Here is a 24370-nt window from a genome sequence, read left to right as displayed (position 1 = left end):
TGGTGGACTGTGCAGGGCTGGGGCGGGCTCGGGTCCACGAAGGGGGACACTCTACTCAGGTACTTCTTTTGTTTATGTGTTGTCTCTCTCTCTAAATTGAGTGTTGCATTTGCTTCTCTTTGTATCCAGTACACAGTAGGTGCTGGATAAATATTTTTGAGCACGCCCATTGGCCTGGCCTCACGTCGGCCTTGAGGCCACAGAGGTTTTAACATGGCTGGGCTGCAGTGTGCTGGGTATGTGCCTGGTGGAGTCTCCATTCTGGAAGGCACCGAGGCCCCAGCATGGTGTACAGGTTGTGGGGGAGGGCTTGGGAAAACCCACAAGCACCACCATTTTCAGCCATTTGGCCTTTACGGAACACCTGCTGTGTGCAGGTACCCGGGAGCTGTGGGGGCATGGAGGGCCAAACAGGACATGGCGGTACCCTCCAAGAACACGGCCTTTTGGGAGGGATGGAGGCTTTCATCAGTATGTATAGTATGAAGCAGACTAAGCAGTCGATGAATACCTGTTGAATATTGTTGAATAATTGAAACAGAGGGCTTATAGCTTTGGGAGGTGACTGAAACAGTGGGGGGCTTTGGAGGTTTCTGCGGAAGTATGAGCATGTGCGACCATTCCCAGGGCCACTGTGTGGTCACTCACGCCGCAGCCTCAGCCTCCCCCCAGCCCCTGTTCTCCAGCAGCTTGCCCTGCCGCTCACCTGCATGTGGGCCCAGGCTACATGTGTAGGCGTGTGGCACCTGTGAGCATGTGTGCATGTGTGCACGGTGTGGTATGAGGGGTCCTGTGGCCGTCGCTCCGCAGACCTGGGCCTCGGGCAGCCCAGAATGGGCCTGGGCCTGGCGGAGAGGCCAGTTGGTTTCACTGAATTCCACGATCACGGACAGACCCCTGGAGGCCAGCCAGCCAGCTGGCCAAAGCTGTACGTGCTTCTTGTCCCAAAGGGTCTGGGCAAGTGGCTGGCTAGATCCGGCAAGTTCATCCCCTCCACTCAAACACCAACTTGAGACATCTGCTCAACGGATGCTGGGTCAGTAACATCCGGTGTGTGTTCTGAAGGGAGCACGTACATCTGGCTGGCTGGCTCCGGGTGAGACATAGATCTCTTAAGGGGAGGGGTCCTATGTCCAGGCAGGAGCCTCCTGAGACAGCTGCGTGGATGTGTACATGTGAATGCTAATGTGTGCCCCTGCCTTGGATTGCCTGCCTGCTCATGGTTTCCCAGTGACGCACACGGTGACACACGTCAGGAGCACGGAGCCTAGTAGGGTATAGTGGCAGAAAGACCCATGAGCTGGGAATCAGAAGATTTAAATGTTGGTTCTAAAGCCTTTTTTCCTGGCTCTCTGATCTCTGCAAGTTAGGTAACCCCTCTGAGCTTCAGATTTCCCGCCTGTGTGATAGAAGAAAATAATATGGGCTCTGCTTTCTGTAAAGCAGAAGAACAAAATGAAACAATGTATGTGAAAATGCTTTGTTAATTACCATGTACTGTACAACTGCGAGAGATTATTATCGTCACAGCCCAGCTCATCAGAATGAGAAGTTGTATGTGGCTTAAAATAATCCATCCAGTGAGCTGTGCTAAAATCTAGGTCAAATCATAGCCTCAGAAGTTTAGAGAGGCTGATGGTAACTACCTAATCTAACAGGCCACCAAATGTGAAGGTGCTTTGAAAGCTGTAAAGAGTTACATAAATGTAAAGTGACATGATTGTGTTTAAGCCTAGAAAGTACATTTTAGTCATCCTGTTTCCTGATTTCAAATCCTAAAGATCAGAGCAGCACTAGGGCCTCATGCACAGTTATGTGTTCATGCCAGTTTGTGGGTTTGCATGTGCACCACTGTGTGTGTGTACCTACTATGTGACAGTCGCTCATCAAGGGTTTTTCAGTGCCTGCCTCACGCTAGGTGCCTCGGTCTAGGCACTGGGGGTGCCGAGGTAAGACAAAGCCCCTTCCCCCAAGGGGCTCGGGGCCTGTCTAGGACACTGGTTAGCAATCACAGTGCTGGGGAGTGGGTGCTATGGGCAGGGGGGTCAGAGGATCAGAGGAGGGAAGGAAATCTGGGAAATGAGTTTGGAAAAGTAAGAGTTTGCTGGTCCACCTAAGGGGGGGGAGGTAGTTGGGGCAGAAGGAACGGTCTATGCCAAGGCACTGGGGAGGGGAGCAGCCTGCTTTTGCACCTGGTGCAGTCTGTTGGCGATGGGTGGAAGGCAGGCAGTGGGGAGAAGAGACCAAGGCGGCCCGCCAGATCTTGGGGGCCTTCCTTCACACCGGCTAAGGAGCTTGGCTTGATCCTGCAGGCCCCCAGGAGCCCCCTCAGCAAGGGCTTAAGCTCTGCAGAGTGACATAATCAGCTTTGCATTTTGGAAAGATCAGAGAGCCCCATGTTCCTGAGTATCTCACTGCAGCAGGACCAGCCAGATGCTGGGGTTTGTCTGTGGTAGTGAGTGATGGCTGCGAATGCAGGGCGCTAGGATTCGCATGGGGATAGGGAGGGAGGGCAGGGGGAAGGGAGGGACGCACTTCTGTGAATAGTTCTGGTCAGGATGTGTGGAGCAGAAGTTAGCGGTTCTTGAGGGACCATATCCTGTGTCGGCTTTGGACAGACTGTTACCTCATTGAATTGTCACAGCATCGCTGGAAAGATGTTATCATCCCCGTTTTATAGCTGCGGAAAGCAAGACTCAGGTAACTAGCCGGAAGTTACTAGTGAGTCAAGAGCAGGGCAGAAAGTCCAGCTCACCACCCCCCCCCCACCCCGCCCTCTCCAAATCCCACCCAACTAGACGTTCTGCCCCCCTCCGGCCACTTCCCACTGTAGGCATTGACTGATTCAGTCCTCTTAGTGGACGGGTGAGGAAACCAACCTGGGCTCATGTCTGTTCCTGCTCAATTTGTTTTCCAGCTGCCCAAGTCCCCGTGGATCAGATTCTTCCCTTTCAGAGTATTAGTGACGCCGCCTAATTCAGTGCTGCTTACAGATTTGATAGGCATATTTTACATTCCTTTGCTCAGCCCATCAGCAAAGATATTGAATGAACCCGGCCCCATGACAGATGCGAGAATGGACCACTTGAAACGCCTCCTTGAGGGGCCTGGCCCCGAGCCATCTCTCACCCTCCTCTGTGTGTTATCTCCCTAACTCTGTGTGAACTTAGGCAGGCCCGGAGCAGGAGGTCCCGCCACCCTCTCTTTGCCCTCATGACATTGCTACATGGTGAAAGAGTGTATGTTGGCCCCAAATAACATGCTTTTCACAGAGCTGTACTCTAGGGCCTGATGGAAACGGCATGGGTCAGGAGTTGCGTAGACCTAGGTTCGAGCCCCCACCCAGGCTCTTGGGGAGATTTGGTTTCTTCGGTCACAAACCAGGGGAGCCTGAGGCCTGAATGCCAGACGGGGCATATCACACCTTGCACTGGGCTCAGCACGGGACGGCCTGCCCTGGTGATGTCCACACTCTCAACACATCGGGACCTGGCTAGGTGGCACGGCATCCGGGCATTCCTTCCTCCCTGGGTGTATTGCGGCTGCGTTGAATACAACGGGGGAGGATGTGTCGAGCATCTCCTGCTCATCCCGCATAGCCCGTGTCACCAACATGCAGAATCACCGAAGTCTCCAGGTAGCTCGGGAGTTGCCTGCCAGGGGCCCCTGGGCCTTTCTCCACGTACTGATGGGAGCCAGGGCTTAGGGGGTCCCGAAATATCAAGTGTCTTTGTTGTTAGGTTGTTGCAGTGGGGTAACTGTGGTTCCTTAGTGCTGAGCAGGGGCACAGAATGGCTTTCGCATCTCAGGTCAGTTCAGAATAAAACAAACTCAGATGAATCCCTCTATCGGAGGGATCTTCCATGCAGTCCGTTAAAGAAATAGTTCATAGCCCAGAATTTATGGGTGGTAGGAGTCTTTCCAGACCCTGTGGTCACCTAGACTGATCCTGATCCACGTTGGTGCTCCTCTCTTGCCCGTTGCCTTGTGCATTCCAGTCCCAGGGGCCCTGCTGTGAGGAATGGTCAGCAGCTTGACGAGGTCTGGCCTAGTGCTTTCCAGGCAAACACAGGCGCTGAGCGGGCCTCCTGCCCCCAGGGAATATGTAAGCCCCCGCCCCCCGCTGCCCGGTGGGGGGGGTGGGGGCATGTGGAATACTCACTAAGTGCATGGCCGGGTCTAGGCTCTGGAAACTCAGCAGTGCACGAAACAGACAACGGGACAGAACATTTGTTCATTCCTCTTAAAAACTTGAGAAGCAGGCAGAATGGGCCCCTTCATGCTCCCCTTTTACGAATGAGGAGAGTGGAGGAGAGTGAAGCTCGGAGAAAGTGATATACTGTAACTAGCTAATGGACAAGCCGGGCCCAAACCCATGCTGGTCTGCTCTAAATCCCGTGCCGTTGCATGACCTCACATGACCTCACATTGACTCTGTTTTGTAAACGCTGAGTTACCTAGTCAGAATGATCAAGACAGTGCCCATTTCACAGCGGTAGAGTCAGACCCAAAGCACCGTCTCCCCGTGAAATTCACTGCCATTGCGTAGATCCAGCTGAAACCGTCACCAGGATTAGGGTGCCTTGGTAATACTTCCTCTCTCTGAGATCCAAGTGATCATTTCTTCTATAGGGCTGTCTGCGGGGGTCTCAAGGACAGCCCAGCACCAGAGGCCTGGTCTACCGTGGGGTATGTGCCCCAGCCCCTCCACCATCTGGCTGTCCCCCCGGTGGCCATCCTGCCCTCACAGCTTCTCTGCCATGTTTTCCTGAAAAGAGCCTGTCAGGGGTCTCTGGTCCTGGTGCACACTCTCTCTCCACCCTGGACCCTCCCCTCCCGCCCACAGACGGGCAAACCACAAGCTATTTTGAAATCACAGAAAATGAAAGTTGAGTGGGATGTTGAGGGACATCTTGATTAAGTCCACTGGGAACCTGGGCACCGGGGCTGCTCTGGGGTGGGACCCTCCCCAGGGAGGACCGTGAAGCCATCTTCGGCTCCTGACGTCCTGCAGGGGCTTGGAGAGCTGCCCATGGTCCCTCTGCTGGGTCAGGGTCCCTTTCTGCTTCCCCAGCGTTGTTTCTGTTTGTGATTAGTCATGCTGGAGCCGGCTGAGTCAGAAGTGACCCGTGGGTGGTTTGTGGCCGGGCTGCTGGAGCAGTGAGGCAGGAGGACTTTCTAGGTTTCTTACTCCGTGCTCCATGAGACAACGTAGCAGGGCCCGGCCCTGGCAGGTGTCGGGTGAGGCGGGTTCGCAAACCAGACTTTGGGTCCAGAACTCCATGAGTGCAGGGAGGGCATCCAGATGAACCAAGACGCTGTCCCTGAGATGCTCCTGGGGGGTGACAGGCATACAGGGCAAGCGCTTCCGAGCAGGTGTATTCACAGGGGCCGTGAAAGTTCTCCATCATTGGCCACGGTCCTCATTCCAAGTGTTGCTCCTGTTTCCAATCGCTCAATTTACTATTTCTTTTCAGGGCATCTTATTTTCAAGAAAGGTGATCCATTAAATATGAGACTCATTTAATTTTTGTACCCATGTAAGATGTGTTTCACAGAAACAAACTCCTATCCAGAAACACACTTTTTGCCAGAGCACGTGTTGTGATTCTGGGGTTAAGAAAACGTGTCCACCAGGAGGGAGGGCGGCATAGCGTTGGGCCATCAATGTCTACCCTGAAGTCCCCCGAGGTTCTGTTTACACGGGGCCCGAAGGGTGGGTTCTGGCTTTGCCAGGCCAGAGACGGGCGAAGGCCGCCTCTGCCAGGGGGAACAGCCTGGCGTGGCCCTGGAAGTGTGGCGTCGTGGGGTTCGGGGGACAGGGGAGGGGCCTCTTAGATCCAGCCCCAGCTTCACAGGCTGTCTGTACCCACAGGAGGGAGAAGAGCAGGACGGAGCTCGTGGCAAGGAGGAGCGGCAGGAACCCGGCACCACCGCTCGGAAGGTGGGGCGGCCTGGGCGGAAGCGCAAGCACCCCCCGGTGAGTGTCACGGCACACCGTCCCCCCCCCCCCCCCCCGCCGCCAGCACACACGCATGCTCTAAACAGCAGTCAGTCATGTGTGTCCTACCGGCACCTGAGGCCATTAGGGCCGGGCCATGGGGTGCAGCCCTGTGGCTGCAGAGCTCCCTGACCTTCCCCGTGCTTGGAACCCTACCATCACCCTCACAACTTTTCCTGCTCTCTGCCTTGAACCGGAAGCCCCTAGGGACCAGAGGACTTGCACTGTGAGTTGGAGCAGAGCTGGGACTTCCTTCTGGAAGGAGCAGTAAGAGCCTGACAGTGACCCCAGGCCAGTCTGCACAGGCCCCTTCCTCCCCATCCACACACCCACCCTGGGCCTCGGCCCCACCTGAGAATCTGGGGGAAGGGAGCCCAGGCCTGGGAGTCTGGTCAAAGTGAGGGGAGATGCAGGCCGATTGGTCCCGCAGAATAAAGAAGGAGAACCGGACGCTGTTTAAGTGTGGGCTTCAGGGCTGGCCCCAAGCCCAGGCTTCTGGGGGCCAGAACCTCTCTGAGTCTGGGGGGGGAGCCCCGGGGTTGCCCAAGATGAACAGCGCTCCGGGGGGCACGACCCATGGGCTCTAGGAGCCTGCGTGCCTATGCCCTTGACTCAGAGGCCTCTGAGCGAAGTTATTTGCCAGCGCCGAAGACAGCTGGTTCCTTTCCTTCAACCCCTTCCAGCTGAGAATGGGAGCTCAGATTTGTAACTCAGCCCGTCAAGGAAATGTTCTCAGCAGGGCAGGATTTTCTCCCGTGGGGTGGAGAGTCAGGGTGCATGGTGGCCCTAGTGAAAGGGACAGCAGAGGGAGGGAGGGCTGCAGCGGCGGGAGGCAAGGGGGCCCAGAGCCAGAGGCCGGGCACCTGCACATACCAAAGTGCACCGCTGCTAAATCTGCTTGAAGACTGGGAGGGGCGGGGGGGGGGGGGCAGAAGTTAAGTCATTTAATTGGTAAGTAATTTTAAGCATTTTAATATTAAAGCAAACATGGATATTTTATGGCCTGTAATGAAAAATTCACGTGAAGTTGAAAGATAAAATGGGACTTCAAAGGAATTTCCAGCTTGCTTCAGCCTCCAGGCTGTACTCCCGGATTCCCAGGGTGCCCCTCTCCTCTCCTCCTTGTGGGAGAAGGTGGAGGGCCCCAGTGCAGGCTGGAGGGGGAGCCAGGCTGAGTCAGAGCCCACTGGTAATTCCCCATCTGCCCGTGTGACTACGATCTGTGGGCGAGAACGCCGCCCCCCGCCCCCCATCCAGGTGCATTGGGGACAAGAGTCACCACCTATAGCAAATAAAGATCTGGCAGCCCTTTGGCTCATCCTTGTGAGTCCCCAGGACCAGAGGGAGGGCACATCAGCGGGAGGTGTAGTGAGGCCCTGGGGACAGAAAGCGCAGGGAAGTCAGGGGCAGGTGTGTGGAAATGTGTCCAGAGAGGGGCCAGTGAGAGGGAGGAGGGGCAGGGCCGAGTCGGGGGAGCCTCAGTGGGTCCTGCACCCTCCCCGTCCCTGGCCCCGGGACAGGGACTTAGTGCAGAGGGAAAAGCACCGTCTTCAGGATACAGCAGACCTGTGGTTAAATCCTAGCTCCACCCCTTACCACCCATGTGATCTTGAAGAAGTCACTGTCTGAACCTTGGCTTCCCCCCCTCCCCGCCCCCCCCCCCCCCCGAAAAACAGAGACGATAAGGATGCATTCCTCCTAGATGCCTGGGGGAATTAAATGTGTGCAAGCACCAGAGAGAGCCAGTGCTTAGCAAAGGCCCGTCGTGCCCTTGCCCTGCCAAACCTTTCCTCTTTAGGAGGCCACGGCAACCTCAGTTTGATAGAAGAAACCGCACTGGATTTACTGTTTCCCAGCTGTGTGACCTTGAGCAAGTTACTGAGCTTCTCGGAACTTCTTCTTCATTGGGAAAATATGGCTACCAGTAATACCTGTCCTGTCCACCACCAGGGGTGCTTTGCAAATAGCAAAGTGGATCCAAATGTGCAGGGCGGACAGTGTAATAAACCTGCTCCCCTGAGCCAGTGGAGCCAGGGTCTACCAGACCTTTCAGGGGGGAGCCCAGCCCTGGTGGGAGGCGCTGTACAGCCTGTGTGGGTCATAGTCTGTGTGTGGTCCGGCCCATGCCCTAGCTGACACCTGCAGCCTCCTGGACTCTCAAGAGAGGCCCCAGGATGGGAGAGAGAGCATGGGGGAAGCAGCTGTTGTGAAAGGGACCCCTTGCACCCTAGGGGAGCAGGGAAAGACTGACCCCAGAGAAAAGAGCTCGCAGGCCTTCCCAGGCAGCTGGCCCCCGGGCCCCCAAGGGAGCCCACGTGCGGGACGGCGCTGCTGCTAGAGGTTGGCTCCTGGTCCCCTGGCTCCTAGGCCGTCTGGCTTGCTTGTGGAGCAGGTGCTTGCCCTGGCCTCCCCTCCCTCCCCAGCAGAGGAGCGTAGCCGGAGGGCTTCTTGGGGACCTGGTGCAGCTGTGGCCCTGGGAACAGATTGACCAGGGAGCTTTAAAGCAGCTGAGTGTGTGTCATCCAGCTAAGCCTGGAAAGAGGAGGGAGCTTGGCTCAGATCCCGACAGGTGGCACGGAGTGGGGAGTGCTGGGAAGCGAGAGTAAGAGAGGGCTGCGGGCTGGGGTCTTTATTTGTGCATATCCCCGTGCCGGACAGCGGGGGGGTGGGGTGGGGGATGAGGCACGCCACTACTGTCCTCACCATGCCCTGGCCTCCGAGACTAAGGAATCATCATCTCTCTCCTGGTTTTGTCCCCAAGGCCCGTCTGTCCCTGGGTATCTCCCACTCATTCCTGCTCCTGTCTCAGCCTCCTGGCTGCCCCCCCCCCCCCAGGATACTTTATAACCCCTCAGCGACGGACCACTGAGCACCTACCAGGCTGAGGAGGCCACACTGATAAATAAAGACTTACCTTTCACCCTGACGTGCTAGAGAGGAGGGCCACATTCAGTTACACTAGATACTGTCCACGGTACGTTTCTGCTCGAGACTCTCCAGGGACCCCCCCTTTTTTTTTTTTTAATTAAGATTTTACTTATTTATTTGAAAGAGCATGAGCGGGGGAGAGGGAGGGGCAGAGGGAGAAGGAGAAGCAGACTCCTCACTGAGCAGGGAGCCCAACATGGGAGCTGCCAGGACCCCAATATCATGACCTGAGCTGAAGGCAGGTGCCTCACTGACTGAGCCAACCAGGCGCCCCCAGGGACCCCATTTCTTATGGGACAAGGTCTGGGATACTCCAAATGGCTCCTCACCACATGATCTCTCCTGCCCCTGCTCTGGGACTCAGTATCCATGGCTTTTATCATAGAAACCCCGACTTCTCGCTGCCCCTGGGACACACCAGGCATGTTTCTCCTGCTGCCTCGCGTGTTGGTCCACCGTCTGCTCTTCTCTTTCCCTGCCCCACCGGCCCAGACCATCCAAGCCCGTCCTGCAAGTGAAGCCCACTTCAGCCACTGTGACCCTCTCTCCTGAGCTGCTGGTAAAATTAATCAAAGTGAACACTAAGGAATAAAAGAGGAGATACTAAGCCCACTGATCGTGTGCTTGGACGGCACTGGTCTTTGACCTGCTACAGGTCTTTGTGGGATGGGAGAATAAGTAATTTGAAGCTTTTATGTCAATTTGATACTGTCACCACATTTTGTATTTTACCAAAGTATCATTTCTTGATGGATTGAGAACGAAGAAAACTACAGCAAAAACCTGGCTTTTCAGCCCAGATAGTTGGAAAAGCACAAAGAGAGAGCTTGTCCCTTCCACTAGATTTGACGCTTCCTACCACCCGACCTTGCACTGTCTACCCACCTCCCTGAGGCCAGAGACCACGAATAAAGGCTCAGAGTCGTGTAGCACTTTATGGCCTAGAGAGGCTTCCGGCAAGGATGACCTCTGTGTGGGAAGTAGGTGGGGCCCCTGTCGTTACCGTGCCCACATTCAGATGAAGAGACCGAGGTTCAGAGAGGCTTGACTGGGCCTGGGACTCCACGCGTCCCGCCCTGCAGAGGCCACAGTGCTCATTCCTCCGCACCACTGCAGTCACGTGCTCTGGAAGCCTGGGTGTCCAAAATCCCCCTTAAGTTAACATGTGAATGCAGGGCTGTTAGAAAGAAGTGTAGACCCGGTCCGAGGAGCATAAAGAGAAACAGAACTCATATATATAATAGGTGGAGGGTGATTGACCCAAGTACCAGGGAGCCTGTGGGTAAGCGGGGAAGGCTGCGGGGGTCTGAGGAGTGAGAGCTGGGCCGTCCAAACCAGGGAGTGCGTTGCTCTGCAGCGCTGGCCTCAGAGCCAGGATGCTTGAGCGGAGCCGGCAACAGGAAACAGGAAGCCAGGGCAGGGCTGGGCGGGGCTTAGGAAGGGAGCTGGCACCTGGGCTCAGGGCCTGTGGGCTGGCCGGTGCCCACGATGGGGAGGAGGGACAGCAGTGTGCAGGGGCTGACTTCTGCCGGCCGGAGAGTGTGAGCCTGTGTGTGGGTGTGAGCGTCAGGGTGAGAGGAAGAGGCATCTTCCTGTTCACCAACCCCTGAGGACGTCACAAGTGAGGGCGTCCGAAGCTGGGTCCTGACTGGTCACAAGCCCAGGCAGCCCTGCCACCACTTTGTCTTTCATGCTGGTTACAACTGGGGCATCAGGAGGGATAGTTTCTGCCTTGCCCACCAGACCCTGGGTGACCAGCCCTTTGGGGTTCCATACCCTGTTTACTAGGTATCTGTATTTATTCATTGAAGATTTATACCCACCAACTTCCTCCAGGGTTATTTTTGCTCAGTGGGAGCATTCTGAGGTCACCTCTTGCTAAGAATAACCCAGAAAGGGAGGGGTAGGGGGAAGGGGCTGAGGCTGGGAGCAGGGGCTGAGCTCAGCCAGACCAGCCCAAAGCCAGCATTACTCACTCCACGTTGGAGGCTAAGCCTCTGTCACAATGCCCAAATGAGTTCAAGAGGGCAAAGCTGCCCCTCTTCAGGAGCAGAAGACTTGGGGTATAAACTGGGAAGTTAGGGAGCCATTCAGCTGCAGCTTAAGCCAGCTGGGGACAGTTTAACTCAGCTGTTGGGAGTTTGCAGTGTGGGCTCATTTGCCAGTCTAATAGGAACTTTTGATTTGTCTCCAAGTTGACATGGAGATCAAATCCCCTCTTTGTGTCCAGGTCAGAATGGTTCCTTCACCGATCCCTGGAACCTTGATTCAGTGACTTGGTGCCCCCCCTTGTTTTTATGCACAAAACTTCCAGAAAGAATATCTCCCCATCCTAGCCGCCAGCCCCTCCGAGGTCTCCCCTACCCGTGAGCCTGCATTGAAGGTGTGAGGAAAACAGGTCTGTCACACGTCTTACGAGGTTAGAGACCTCTCTTATAACTGTGCCCTGCAGATTCATCTGCCCATTCCTGCACCTGACCGGTCAGCAGCACTCACCAATGGCATCCAGTACCGAGAGGCTGGCTGCTGGGCTGGTCTTCAAGTGCCAAAGACATGTTGTGTGTGTGTGTTGGGGGGGAGGGGGGCGGGAGGTCATGTTTCGAAGTCCAGGGCCAAGTGGGAGACTTTCCTACCTGGGACCTTCCTGAACGAAGGTGTGGAGGGAGGAATGTGCACCAGGGGAGGGACACATTAGTCCTGGGTTGGAGAGGTCGTTTGCAGGCGGCCTGAGGGGTTTATGCTTTATCATCTCAGAAATGTGTTTATCTGGAAGGTTTCTGAGGGGATGGGGGCGTGAAGTGATGGGAGTCCTGTTTCGGGAAGCGGGGCCTGGCATCCATGAGCAGGGTGGGTCGAGCACGAGAGCATGCAGAGAGGTAGGGCAGGGTGGGGTGGGGTGGGGTGGTGCCAGAAAACACCCCCAGAGCCTGCTGGGGGTAGGCAGCAGGGGACAGAATTGGCAGGGCCCGCGCCACTGGCTGCCACGGACCAGGGAGAGCAAGGGGAGGAAGGAGATGTTTCAGGCCCCAGGGATGGTATCAGTGTTACTGTCAGAGATGGAGGGAGACTTCTGGAAGAGAGCAGATTTGGCAACAGCCCTTGCAGAGGCCACTCTAGATAGCTGGTCTTACTTAGTAGGGGAGCATCTCAGTGAAATCCCAGCATCTTCATTTTGTTTTTCCAAAACTCCCCCTTGCTTTTCATCCCTCCCTGTTCCCTTCCTTGGGGGTCGCACATTCCAGGGCCACCTCCAGGGAAAGTCACGCACTCCCCCGGGTCTGGCCTCCCTGGGCTTCCTAGGAGCTTGTGGCCTCCTCTAGAGCCCAGGCTGCGCCGGCGCCACTCCTGTGCGGAGGGACTCGCTGGCAGGTGCATCCGGACAGAGCTGGTGTCGCTGCTTTCCTTTCATCATCCTCGCCTAGAGAATTGGGTGCCTTTCGGTCCTGCCACCTCGAGAAAGATAGAACTGAATTGGAAAAGCTCCAGAGCCGGGCAGCTAACTTGATCAAGGGGAAGGCAGTGCTGCCAAGTGAGGACAGACGAGAGAGATTATGGCTCTCCAGTCCGGAGAGACAGAAGCTAGAGGGGATATGATTAAAGCTATGAAATCACGTTGTGGGGTGGGGCAGGGGGAGTGCACCCCAGTGGGGGCACGGCGGGGTGGGGAGATACCCATTTGAAGCTTTAGAAAGGTACGTGAAGCATAGAAAAGAAAGCCCCATTTCCCATGGTGGGTTTCCTTCTTACCACACCTCAGGCATGGGTGGTAGAGGTTCAAAATAGAAATCACTTCAAAAGAGATTTACTTAAATGTATGGATCTCCTGTACATAATGGCTTTTTAGAGGGAGCCTCCAGCTCATCCTGAAATCCTTTGAGGTTGACTTCAAAGAGCACAGCCAGGCCCTCTTCCAGGTGGACAGGTGTCCCAGCTGGAAGCGGAACCCCGAGCGGTTTGGCCACCACCAGGCATGCTCGTTCGTGCGTCCACCTGCCATGGCCAGCAGGGCCACGGACTGCGTGACCTCTGAGGCTCTGCTGGGCCCCGAAGTTCTCTCCCAGAATCAGTGTCTGTCTGTCTCTCTCTCTCTGGCACACGCACAGGTGGTAGAGAGATCTCTGGGAGGAGGGAGGGAAAGCAGCTCTCCGCCCAAGTGGCGAGGGAAATGGTGAGACCTGGAGAGCATGCCCAGGCTTTCCAAAGTTGGCCCTCTTTGGCTTCTGGGCCTACTGTCTCTTCATCCCCCTGGTGGCCCTTTTAGCTGCTCCACCAGAGAAAAGGAAATCAGCGGTCCTAGTTCCAGAGTCTTGGAGCCTGACTCCATTCACCCCAGGAAGGCTGAGCAGGGAGGCTTTGAGGACCTCTCTTGGGAGCTGGCACGGGGTGGACCTCTCCTGCTTTCCCTGCCTCAGGGCCACTTCCCGCCAGTCAGATGCCGGGCTGCCAGCAGAAGGGGCTGCAGGAAGGCCTGGAGCAGAGGGGATGGGGGAAGCGTGGGCTCAGTGCCAGTGGGACAGGCTGTTTCCTGAAGCTAGAGTCAACCTGGGAAAATCCAGGCCTTGGTCAGTGGGGGCTGATGGGCCTGCAGTTGTAAGGAGAGGGCGACTGTTGATGTGCTTTTGTTGACATGGCTCTGCCACATCCCTGCACATCTCCCGGGCTGTGTCTCCGGGAGGTGGCGCACCCCTGTGTGTCTGTGCATGCGACTGTGTGTCCTTAATCAAGAGGCCAGGGTTGGCTGGATGCCAGGGTTCCCGGCTGGCACGGAGCTGAGTGCTGCCACGGGCCTTAAAGGCACAATGGCGGTACCATGGGGTGGGAGGGGCCGCCCCACATCTGCCAGCCTCTGGGCCTCCCTCCCCAGCGCTGCGCTGGGGTGCAGCAGAGAAGTCCCCTTCCAGCCACAGCCCCTGGCCTCCAGCACCGCAGGGGAGAGCGAGGCAGGTGCCCAGAGCCAGCCTGGGACCCTGGCTCCGACCTCCAGGGGCTGCCAGTGAGAGAGGCCAGGCACTGGGCCTGCCCCCTCCACACCTGGGCCCAGGGGAGCCTGCACACAGCTGGTCCTGGACAGCTGGTCCCTGTGCCCTGGCCGCTCCCAGCGGAGGGGCTCCTCTGACCACACATGGCTGGGCCTTGTCTCCTTTGTATCGTTTTCCTCATATCTTATTTGCCAGGTTTTAATTTTTATGTGTAAACATTATTATTATTATAATAAAGGGCCTCTCCAAAATCACTTCCTTATTTGGAGCTTCAGCGCTCTGCCCCACTTTGGGAGACCAGGCCTCACCTGGAGAGGGAGGAGTGGGAGTTCTGGGGTCTGGTCCAGACTTCCAGCAAAAGGGGAGGAGGACAGGGCCCGGGGCCTGGACAGGTTCACTGCCGAGGGTTGCTCCTCGCTTTGCCTCCGGTTTGTCCCTGCAGTGGCTGCTGCCAGGGAAACAGCCTGGCCCTGCTTAGGCACATCTAAGCCTCCTTTTCCTCCTTGGAACCCTAGGGATTTGAGGTTGGGTTTTTCCAGAGACTCAACCCAAAGCGGGAGCCAGCTTTCAAATGCCTCTCTTGTACCTGGGTCATTCTGGAAGCTTTACCACTTAGAAGGTGTGTGACTTGAGGCAAGCCTTGGAGCCTTTTCCCTCAGAAAAGTGAGGGTAGCACTACGCATCAGGACGATAGTGATAATTACACTTAGTTGTATACGCATATTTATGCTGGGTGCTGTGCTTTGTCCTGGGGAGCTGTAGGTGGAGTGGTTGGAAGGGAGATAAATAAAAAAAAAAAAAAAATAAGTAAGGCAAAGCTCACAAGTCTAGGAGGGAGACCCGCAGTGAATAATGAGGTGCAGCCTAAGAGCAGGAGTGTTGTAATGAGATAGGGTGTGAAAAGCTCTGTGAACAAGCCGTGCCTGCTGTGGGCTGGGGGTTCGGTGACCACTGGAGCAGACTTTACCCCCACTCCTTTGCTGGGGGGCTGGAGGGCGGGGCTTAGCACAAATGCTTCCCTCCCAGGGGTGAGTGTGTGTGTAAGAGACAGACAGGCAGGCTTTCAGATGTTCCCGAGAAGACAGAAAGCGGAGTAGTGGTGACCAGGGACCGGGGGCCGGGGGAAATGGGGAGTTACTATTTAGCGGGGACAGTTTCAGTCTGAGGTGACAAAAAAGTTCTGAAGATGGATGGTGGTGATGGTTGTACAATATGGATATACTTAATGCCACTCAGTTGTACACTTGGAAATGGTTAAAATGGTAAATATTATGTTATGTATATTTTACCACAATATTTTTTTAAGTTTATTTTATTTTATTTTTTTTTAAAAAAAGGTTCTTAGAGAAAGGCAGTCTCTGGTCAGTGCGCCGACCTTCAGCCCGGGGTTTTTCAACAACAGCACTATTGACATCTTGGGCCGAATAATTCTTCGTGTGGTCACCGCCCTGTTCTAGTGCGGAGTTCAGCAGCATCCCCGACCCCTACCCACTGGAAGCCAGCAGTCTCCCCACCCCAGCGTGACCACCAGAAGTGTCTCAGACATACAGTCAAAGCAAAACTGCCCCCAGGGGAGAACCACTGCCTTCACTGGCTTGGAAGAAGCCGCTCCCGGGGGAGGCCCGAGGTGGGGGTGGCAGGCAACAGAGAAGCAGGAAGCAGCTGTCCTGGGATGGACGGGTTGCCTGGACAGAAGGCAAAGGGCAATGAATTCTGAGGGACCCCAAGAGGTGGTAGGCAGGGTCTGAAGATCCAGAATGGGGCAAACCGGACATGGGTAGGCACACAGAGGGCAAACAGGATCGACTTTACCCAAATCTGTTGCCGGGCCAGCCCCCCACTTCCAGGGGAGACCTCTGCTGCCCCCCCCCACCCCCGTCCCCCCCGGCCTCACAGGTGAGAAGCAGAGGAAGTTGGAATTGTCACCTTCAGCTGCTGGTGGTGGCTTCTAGAAGGACTAGGGGCTTCTGCTGCTCCCACTCCCCCCAAGGGAAAAATCAGTATCTCAGGGTATATTGTCTCTCCTTTGAAGGCAATTGTAAAATACAAGCAAACAAAAACAGAATTTTAAACAGTTACTTCTGATGTGCAACTAAGTTGAAACTCCCTCTACTCACAGGAGCAGGATGTTCTGAGTCTTAAGCGCGGCTTGGCATTCAGGAATCAGTTATGGATACTGAGCGCCCTGAGTCTAGCCTGGGAAAGCAAAGTCCCTGACTCCAGGAGTGGACAAGCCAAGAGGGATGGGGGACAGGAGGTGGCTGAGAGGTGGGGGCAGAAGGGTGCAGGCCTGGCTCTCCTAGTGGCTTCCAGGTGTGGATTAGGCTGTTCTTCTCATCAAAGATGCCCCTTTTAGGGTGCACCCAGCCGCTCTAAGAGATTTGGACAGTTGCTTCAGTCCGTTTGCCTGTGGACCTCCTCCTTCCCTCTCAATGGTTTCTTATACGTGGATTCAACCTGCTCAGTTGCCTGGGCCCCAGAGAGGGAGCCAGTGAGGGTCCACTCCTGGCTGGGGTGGGGCGGAGGGGGGGTGTGGGTCTTTTCTTTCTTCCTTTTTTTTTTTTTTTTAAGATTATTTATTTATTTATTTGCCAGAGAGAGAGAGAGAGAGACAGTGAGAGAGGGAACACAAGCAGGGGGAGTGGGAGAGGGAGAAGCAGGCCTCCCGCTCAGCAGGGAGCCCGATGTGGGACTCGATCCCAGGACCCTGGGATCACGACCTGAGCTGAAGGCAGATGCTTAATGACTGAGCCACCCAGGCACCCCTTAAGATTTCATTTTTAAGTAATCTCTATACCCAATGTGGGGCTCAAACTTACAAGCTGGAGATCATGGTCACATGCTTCACCGACTGAGCCAGCCAGTCACCCCAGGGTGGGAGGGTTCTTGAGGGGTAAGTTGGATCAAGGGCTGGCCCCGGGCGGGAGTCAGCAGCTTCCCTGATCCCAGAACTTTGGCTAACACAGGGTCAACTAGAAACAGAGAGGGTGGCTCAGTTGGGAGGAGAGGAGGTGAGGCCTGGGGGGATCAGGGGATTTCGGCATGCTGAGCTAACCCTGGGGTGGGGGCTGTGCAGAGCGCTTCCCTTCCCCTCATTCGCCCACCTCTGGAAGGGGTGTGGGCCTCACGCTGCTGCAGCCTGGGTTCCTCCAGGGCCGGCCTGGGAGGGATGCTTGATGAGAGCACGTGGGGGTCAGAGCAGGTACTCCTGGCTCTCTCTGCTATGGAGCTGGCAATCAACAGGAAGTGAGTCCCAGGTGAGAGGAGGCCATGTGGTCCCCAGGCAGGAAGTTAGTAACAGCAGAGTTGTCTCAAGCAGCTTTGTGGCGCTGGGAGCCTGCTCCAACTTGAGGTGTCTGTGGGGTAGCAAGTGGCCAGAAGGTAAAAGGACACGGCCGTGGTAAGAGCTTGACTCTGACCTGAATTCCCCAGCCCACCTCCCTGGCAGAGGCATGATCAGAGCTCTGTGATGCCCGGCACAGCTGGACATAGGGGTGGCTGTGGGGGCCTGGGCATGCCCCACTCTGCTTGGGCTGTCTAGAGGTGAGAGGATTTCTACCAGGGAGGGGCGTTAGAACAGGTTCCCAACAGGGAACCCTGTTGGCTTGACCTGGGAGGTGGGAAAGGCCGTCTCAGTCCTGGACAGAGTGTGTCTCAACACTCAGGGATGGAAGCTAAGGAGAAAGACAGGGCCTACTTGCTCACTCGCATTCCTGTGTCTGACCTCCTGGCCCTGCTGGCTTCAGCCCTCTGTGCCCAAGGCTAGGCCAGCAGAGGACTTCTTGCCTCTTTCTCTTGCTCCAGCCCCCACCCCCACCTGCCAAGGACTGCACACCTTTGCAGCTTTCCCTGGGAGCTTCCCTTCCTGGAAGCAGGCCTGCCCCAATCTGCCCCACTCAGCCAGGAAAACAGCTTGGCAAGTCCCTCTGCTCACCCTTAGGCTGCTCTGTGTGCCTGGAACCTTGTCAAGGGAAGACTCTGGTTTTTATTTATTTATTTTTGTCCCCAAGGCCCTTGTCCCTATTTGCCACCCTGGGGGTTCCTCAGCAGACAGCAGTGGGCTCAAAGGTGAGGATATAGACCTTAGAGCAGAAGCAGCCTTGGAGATTGCCGGCTGTGTGGGAGGGAGCCCAGCGCGCTCTGAGGCTGTCAGGGTGTGCTTGAGGGGTACACCTCTTTGGAGGGAATTTGGCCTGTCTACTCACACCTAGGCAGGCCCTCCACCAGCCAGCCCACCTCTGGGACCCCGATCTACAGACATACGCAGGCGCATGGAACTATAAGTGCACGGGGTTCATTGCAGCAAAAAGCAAATCGGCCCAAAGGCCCACTATTAGGGAACTGTTTGAATAAATTATGGAGCATCCATTCAATAGAATGTTGAGCAGCTGTGAAATAGGAGACAGATCCATATGCACGGGTATGGAGTGATGCCCACTATGCTTGTTAAGTGAAAAAGCAAGTTATAGAACACTGAGTAGCAAGACACCCTATTAGAAAAAAAAATTCTGGATCTGGCTGTGCGTGTGAATCCATGTGTGTAAACATGTAACTCACACATGATTGTAGACACATAGAAACAAAGTCTAGAAAGGATCCTCACCAAACTGTTAATAAGGGTTTACCTGTGATTTCAGAGGTGGGGGATTGAAAAAGGAGCTTTAACTTTTCGCCACGACTCATTTTTGTGTCGTTTGAGTTTTTATATGTGACTCACTTTTATAAACAGAAAAAAAAAAAAAGACTTAGATGGAAAAAACCTCAGGGGACTAGTCTCGGCATCTCCCCTTATAGGTGGAGCAGCCGAGGCGCCCTCCTGAGCAGCACCTTGCTGAGGTGGCAGGCTAGCCACGCGTCTGCCCTTCCCATAGACGTTCCACGGATGGAGCTGGGCGGGATTGCTGAGGGCAGCCCTGTGCCCATGGGCGTGAGCACAGGGGACCCTTGCCTCTTCCTCCCCAAGAGAGCACCTCCATTCCTCTGAGATGCTCTAGCCTACTTGCCCCCCGCAGGGCCGAGGACAGAGTGTTCACCAGGCTCTCTCTCCTGCCCTCACTGTGTCCTTACAAAGTGTGTGACCTTGAGCAATTCTCTGAGAGCCTCCTCAGGGAGGTTGAGTGGCTCTAAAGGGGTCATGGTGAGAAGGAGCCTTGCCCACCAGGCAGTGGCATTTACAAAGGACAGTTAGATGATTACCCTTGATGTGATTCTTATTACCTGGAACTGTAGCAAGTTCTGTTCTTAGACTCTTGGGGATGAAGGGATACATTTCATTCTGGAAGGGGAATGTGAGACCACATTGGGCCCGGGGTGCTTACTGTGGACGCTGCAAACTGCTTATGGGGGCTGTGGATCTCCAGGGTCGGGGTGCCGGAAAGATGGGGGATCCAGAGCTGAAGGAAAGAACTGTGCTGGGCTTTGGGGCCCAACAGAATGCTTATTTGGGAGGCCTCCTTTGACCCTTTTGCTCCAATGCGCAGCTAGTCCCTGTTTGGGTCAGGGCCTTGAGAGGCCAGAAGGAAAGCCGGAGGGATCTGGCAAAAGTCAGGTCAGCCCAAGGTTACCAGAATCGACTGGTGGCACTAGAGTCTTCTGAGGAGGGGTCCTGATTTGAAGTAGGGGTAGTGTGAAGAATGTTTGTTTTTTAAAAAAAAAAAAATCATTGATTTTTTTTTTTTTTTTTTTTTTAACTAAGCCCAGTGTGAGGCTTGAACTCTTAACCCTGAGATCAAGAGTTGCATGCTCTACCAACTGAGCCAGTCCGGCACCCCAGAATGTTTGTTTTCACTTACATATATATGTATTTCTTTCCCCACTTACGTATAGTGGAACGTTTGTTTTTAATAGGGGCTTCAGAGTAGGCTTGGAGGCCCTATGTCACCTCAGAGAGTGGGGGTGGTAGCTGCCATGGGTCACAGCTTGGTCATTGAAACCAGGCTGGCAAACCTGCCTGCATTCTTCTGCTTCTTATGCTCGAGTCCACAAACCCGTTGACTTCAGGGAGTCAGGCCCAGAGATCCCTTAAAACTGAGAGCAGAATTGTGTGTGTATTTGCTTGCGCACTTATGTGAACAAGGTTTTCTGGACAACGGGTGCATAACTTTCACCGGAATTTCAGAGGGGTTAGTGATCCAAAAGAGGCAAGACCACCGATCTAATCGTCCCCTCCTGTTTCTTCATCTTTCCAGGTGGAAAGCAGTGACACGCCAAAGGACCCCGCAGTGACCTCCAAGTCCCCGTCCATGGCCCAGGACTCAGGCCCCTCAGAGCTGTTACCCAACGGGGACTTGGAGAAGCGGAGTGAGCCCCAGCCAGAGGAGGGGAGCCCCGCTGGAGGGCAGAAGGGCGGGGCCCCAGCAGAGGGAGAGGGTGCGGCTGAGACCCCGCCCGAAGCCTCCAGAGCCGTGGAGAATGGCTGCTGCACCCCCAAGGATGGCCGAGGAGCCCCCGCAGAAGAGAGTGAGTCCTGGGCACAAGGGGCAGCCTCTTCTGGGATCCCCAGGATTCTTCCAAGGGTTAGAGACTTGGGGGCCAGCAGGCCCCAGGAGGCATGGGAGCTGAAGGTCTACTTGCCAAGGCTATACCCCGGAGTCTGCTGGCTGGGTGCAGCCTGCACACATGTTTTATTTGGCCCATGTAGTGTTTTAAACATTTTCAAAAATTAGTTGCCAGTATTTAAAAATCCAGAAATTTCACATAAAAATCTGGAGTTTTGGCTTCTCGTGGGGAAAAAAAAAAAAAGCTAGATCTGGCAACAGTGGATTTGTAGAATGCCAACAGTTGCAGGACTGGGGTGATGGCTGTCCCCCTGCCCGACCCCCCCACCCCTTCATAGGCTGGTTGTGAGCCTCAGTTTCCTTCAGCCCTCACGTGGCCTTCTTCCTCTTCTCCAAGGCCTGCAGTTCTCGGGGACTGCGTGTGCAGCCCCTGGCCTGGGTGCTCCAGGCAGTGGATGCCCTCGGAGCCCTGAAAACCCAGTTAGCCTGCCCCAGCATAGATGTCTCGAACTCACCACAGTTCAGCTGACTCAATTCAAGAGTGATTGTGACCGAGCAGGGTGGGGGTGGGGCGGAAGGGGGTGGCCAGTTCGCCACCCCAGCCCAGGCCCCTTCCTCCCCAGACTTTTTGGTCTTGCCCTGGAGTCCTGGAAAATTGCCTACTTTTCTCTTTCAGGTTAAGCCAGTGATTTCAGGGCCAACCAAGCTGTAAACATGTTAGTAATGAGGACAACTAGCATTTGTACGGGGCTTCACAGTTTACAGAGCGCTTCCTCATATATTATCACATTTGATCCTCCCGGGGCCCTGCCAGGTTGTTTTGCATATGTGCATTTTAATTCAAAAAGTCTTCCAAGTGCGTATGATGGAATGAGTAAATCGATTAATTGGCCTAACTTATTTTGCATGGATCTAAACCCAATATTCATGCGGGATTGAGAGCATTTCCAGAAAAGAGATTTCCAAATTAAAATATGTATATATTTCATTCATTTATTATTCAACTAATATTTATGATGTTCCCATTATGTGCAAAGCGCTTTTTAAGGTACTCTGTATTCGCTGGTTTAGTTCTCCAAACAATCTCCTTCAAGAGGTATTGTTATCCTCATTTTAAGGCAGAAAAAACATGCCACTTAGCGAGATGAAGTGACTTGGTCAGGGCCTCCGTGCCTGTAAGTGGTAGCTCCAGGATGCATTCCGTCTTGGCTTCAAAGTTGGTGTGCCCTTCTGCTGTCTCCTTTTATTCTGCAGTGGGGCTCAGTGCAGGCTAGCCCGGAACCGCCCAGGGCTTCTGGCCTTACCTGAGTGCCTTGTGGGTAGGTCCTGACACTGGGCGGGAGTGTTCAAGGGGCCGGAGTGGAGGGAAACTGAGGAGGAAAGGGAGAAGAGACCCCATCCCTCCCGCTAAGAAGACCAGGTATTCCAGAGCGGAAACTGGGAGCCCGTACGCTCCACCCGCCCACCATGTGCTGATTCCTGGGACCCCACCATGACTGACAGTAAGCTGCAGTCCTTTCTGCCTGGTGGGATGGGGCCATACATAGTTCTAAGGCCGCTCTTAACCCTTGAGGGTGTGCTTTCACTTTGGGGTTTCCCTGTCTCCACTTCCGTTTGTTCTCCAGAGTTCCTTCTTCAGTCAGTCAATAGATGTATATGAAACATCCATTGTGTGTGTGTGTGTCAGGATCTGGGCAAACCGTCATGAACAAAATCCTGGTTCTTGCCTTCAAGGACCTCAAAGTCTGCTGGAGAGACAGACGTTAATGAGAAATTCACACTGAAAGGCATGTGATTATACAAGGAGATAGGTTCTCTAAGAGAAAATAAACACAGTTCTATGAGGAACTGTGATCAGGGAAACCCCAGGCAGCCCGGCCTGTTCCACGGAAGCGGAAGGATGACTGGGGGTTCACCAGGTGAGGGGTGGTGTGGGAGGGAGTGAAAACAGGTATAGAGGCTCCCGGGTGGGAGGGAGCAGGGCACCCAGAGACCTGACAGAAACTAGTAAGGTTGCGGTGAGAGAGCAAGGAAGAAGGGTATGAGAGCAGACGGGACCAGGGCAGGCCTTTGAGGACACCCTCCGGGGCGGGGCGGGGGGGGGGGGGCAGGTGACATGATCTGCTTTGTGTTTTGAAAAAAATCACTTTGCGCTCTGGTTCCCAGAGTGGAACCGAGGGGCTGGGAAGCTGGGTTAGGGGGCTGCTGCAGGCGTGGTGGGGAGGAGGGCGGCTGTAATGAGGGGGCAGCAGAGGTGGAGAAGCGGGCAAGCGCCAGGAGCCCAAGGGGAAAGGGAAGAGATGGTGTTGAGATGTCTCCTGGGTTTGGGATTTTCCCCACATCGGGGGACCTTCCTCAGAATCTTAGTGCTGAGTGTGGCAGGCCAATGCTCGAAGCCTCCCTGACCCCCCAGTAGCCTCGGAGCACTCCTGTGTTGTGTGCTGGTAGGCCTCAGAGCTGGGGGGGGAGCCCCTGAAGGCCACCATGCATTGCCTGGCTGCTGAGACCGGTGAGGTGCTGCCGGGGGCGTGGGCAGTGGTCTGCTGGAGGCTCGGCCACCTGGCCCGCAGTCAGCCACACGGAACGCGTACGCAGCTGCTCAGTTCCAGGGAGGAAGGAGACTTAAGGCCCCATGGAGGAAGTGAGTTGGCCATGGTCTCCCATCTGTTCCCCGCACTCCAGGTCTCCTCTCAGGGGGCCCCATCCGTCTCCCCTGAACCCCTCCCATTAGGTCCTATACAGGAAAAATGGAGGACTTTAAGGCAACATTCCTGTGCACACAGGCGCCCCAGATCCTGATAGAACAGCCAGGAGAAAGAAGGAGGAATGGGGGAGATGATGAGTCATCAGGCCAAGAGCCACCTGGATAGGCAGGTGGTGGCCTTGGGACTGCTTCTGCACTCCTAGCATTAATGCTGCCATGATTCTCATAGAAACGATGGTAATATGGCTTTCTTTTACTGAATATTGACTATGTGTTGACTGTCCTATATCCTCACTACTCAGAGTGGCCCGTGGACCAACAGTGTTGCCTGGTATCACCTCTGAAGTTAGAAATGCCGAATCTCAGGCCCCACCCTAGACCTGTGGAGTCAAAATCTACATTTTAAAGAGATCCTGATTCCGATGCATATTAAAGTTTAAGAAGCCCTGCTCTTTAGTTACATGGTCTCTTGTTTAATCTTTGTGATCCCATGTGAGGAAGACTCTTATTATCCCCATTTTTCAGATGGGGAGACTGAGAGTTCAGAAAGGTTAAGTTACTTGCCCAAGATTATTCAACTAGTAAAGGACCAGATTAGGGTGAGCACAAAGCCCTTTTCCGCTCAGATGGAACACCCAGTATTGGGTTAGGGACTGCCCTCTGAGGCAAGCCTGGCCTTAGCCTTGTCATGGAGATTTGGGTTCCTTTTAAAGGAAATTTGGGGCGGGTCCCCCGGCTGATATAGGCTTAGATCAATGGGTAAGTGTTGGAAGCACCCTGGCCTCTCCTGCCCCCTGGACCTGAGATACTCTAGGGTCATGTCTGAGCCTGCCAGGGCCACCCTGGGAGGCACGCAGCCACCTGGCCCGCCTGTGACCCTGGGTCTGGGCCAGGAGCAGATGGACTGCAGAGGGAGTGTTGAGAGAGCAGCTGACCCTCCTTGACTCAGGACAAGTGCTGCATTCTGAGGCAGCCCAGTTTGTTGTTTTGCTGGGCCAGGCTGGAAAGTGTGTGTGTGTGTGTGTGTGTGTGTGTGTGTGTGTGTGTGTGTGTGTGTGTGTGAGATATCACTCAGTGGGCATGTGCAGAATCTGTCAGGGAGAAAATTCCAGAAAGAAGCCAGTTGGAAACTGCGCGAGGAAAAGCAATTGTTTGGGGGAGCATGGGGACCAGGGAATGGGGAAGGGGAGAACATGAAGGTAGTGGAGGGTAACGTGAACGGGCTTGGCATTCAGGAGCCCTGAAATCTGATTTCAGCGCT

At 54.9% G+C, this 24370-nt stretch overlaps 1 protein-coding gene across 8 annotated transcripts in view; it reads left to right on the top strand.

Annotated features, from left to right (window-relative positions):
* DNMT3A (DNA methyltransferase 3 alpha) overlaps window positions 1-24370 on the top strand; it is a 102229-nt gene that overhangs the window by 32672 nt on the left and 45187 nt on the right. For 7 of the 8 annotated variants that reach the window (XR_004820239.1, XR_004820240.1, XM_035728771.1 and 4 more), the window contains exons 3-4: window positions 5876-5980; window positions 20097-20367. Coding sequence is in view for 6 of the 8 variants with exons in the window: in XM_035728771.1 (XP_035584664.1) it covers window positions 5876-5980; window positions 20097-20367 (376 nt within the window). In the remaining 2 variants the exon portion in view is untranslated. Of the gene's footprint in view, window positions 1-5875; window positions 5981-20096; window positions 20368-24370 lie in introns of those variants that run through there. The other variant, XM_035728776.1, reaches the window with a different exon arrangement.

The sequence above is a fragment of the Zalophus californianus genome, chromosome 8 (genome assembly GCF_009762305.2).
Source record: "Zalophus californianus isolate mZalCal1 chromosome 8, mZalCal1.pri.v2, whole genome shotgun sequence".
NCBI classification, from domain to species: Eukaryota; Metazoa; Chordata; class Mammalia; order Carnivora; family Otariidae; genus Zalophus; species Zalophus californianus.
This window is presented reverse-complemented; position numbering and strand designations above follow the sequence as displayed.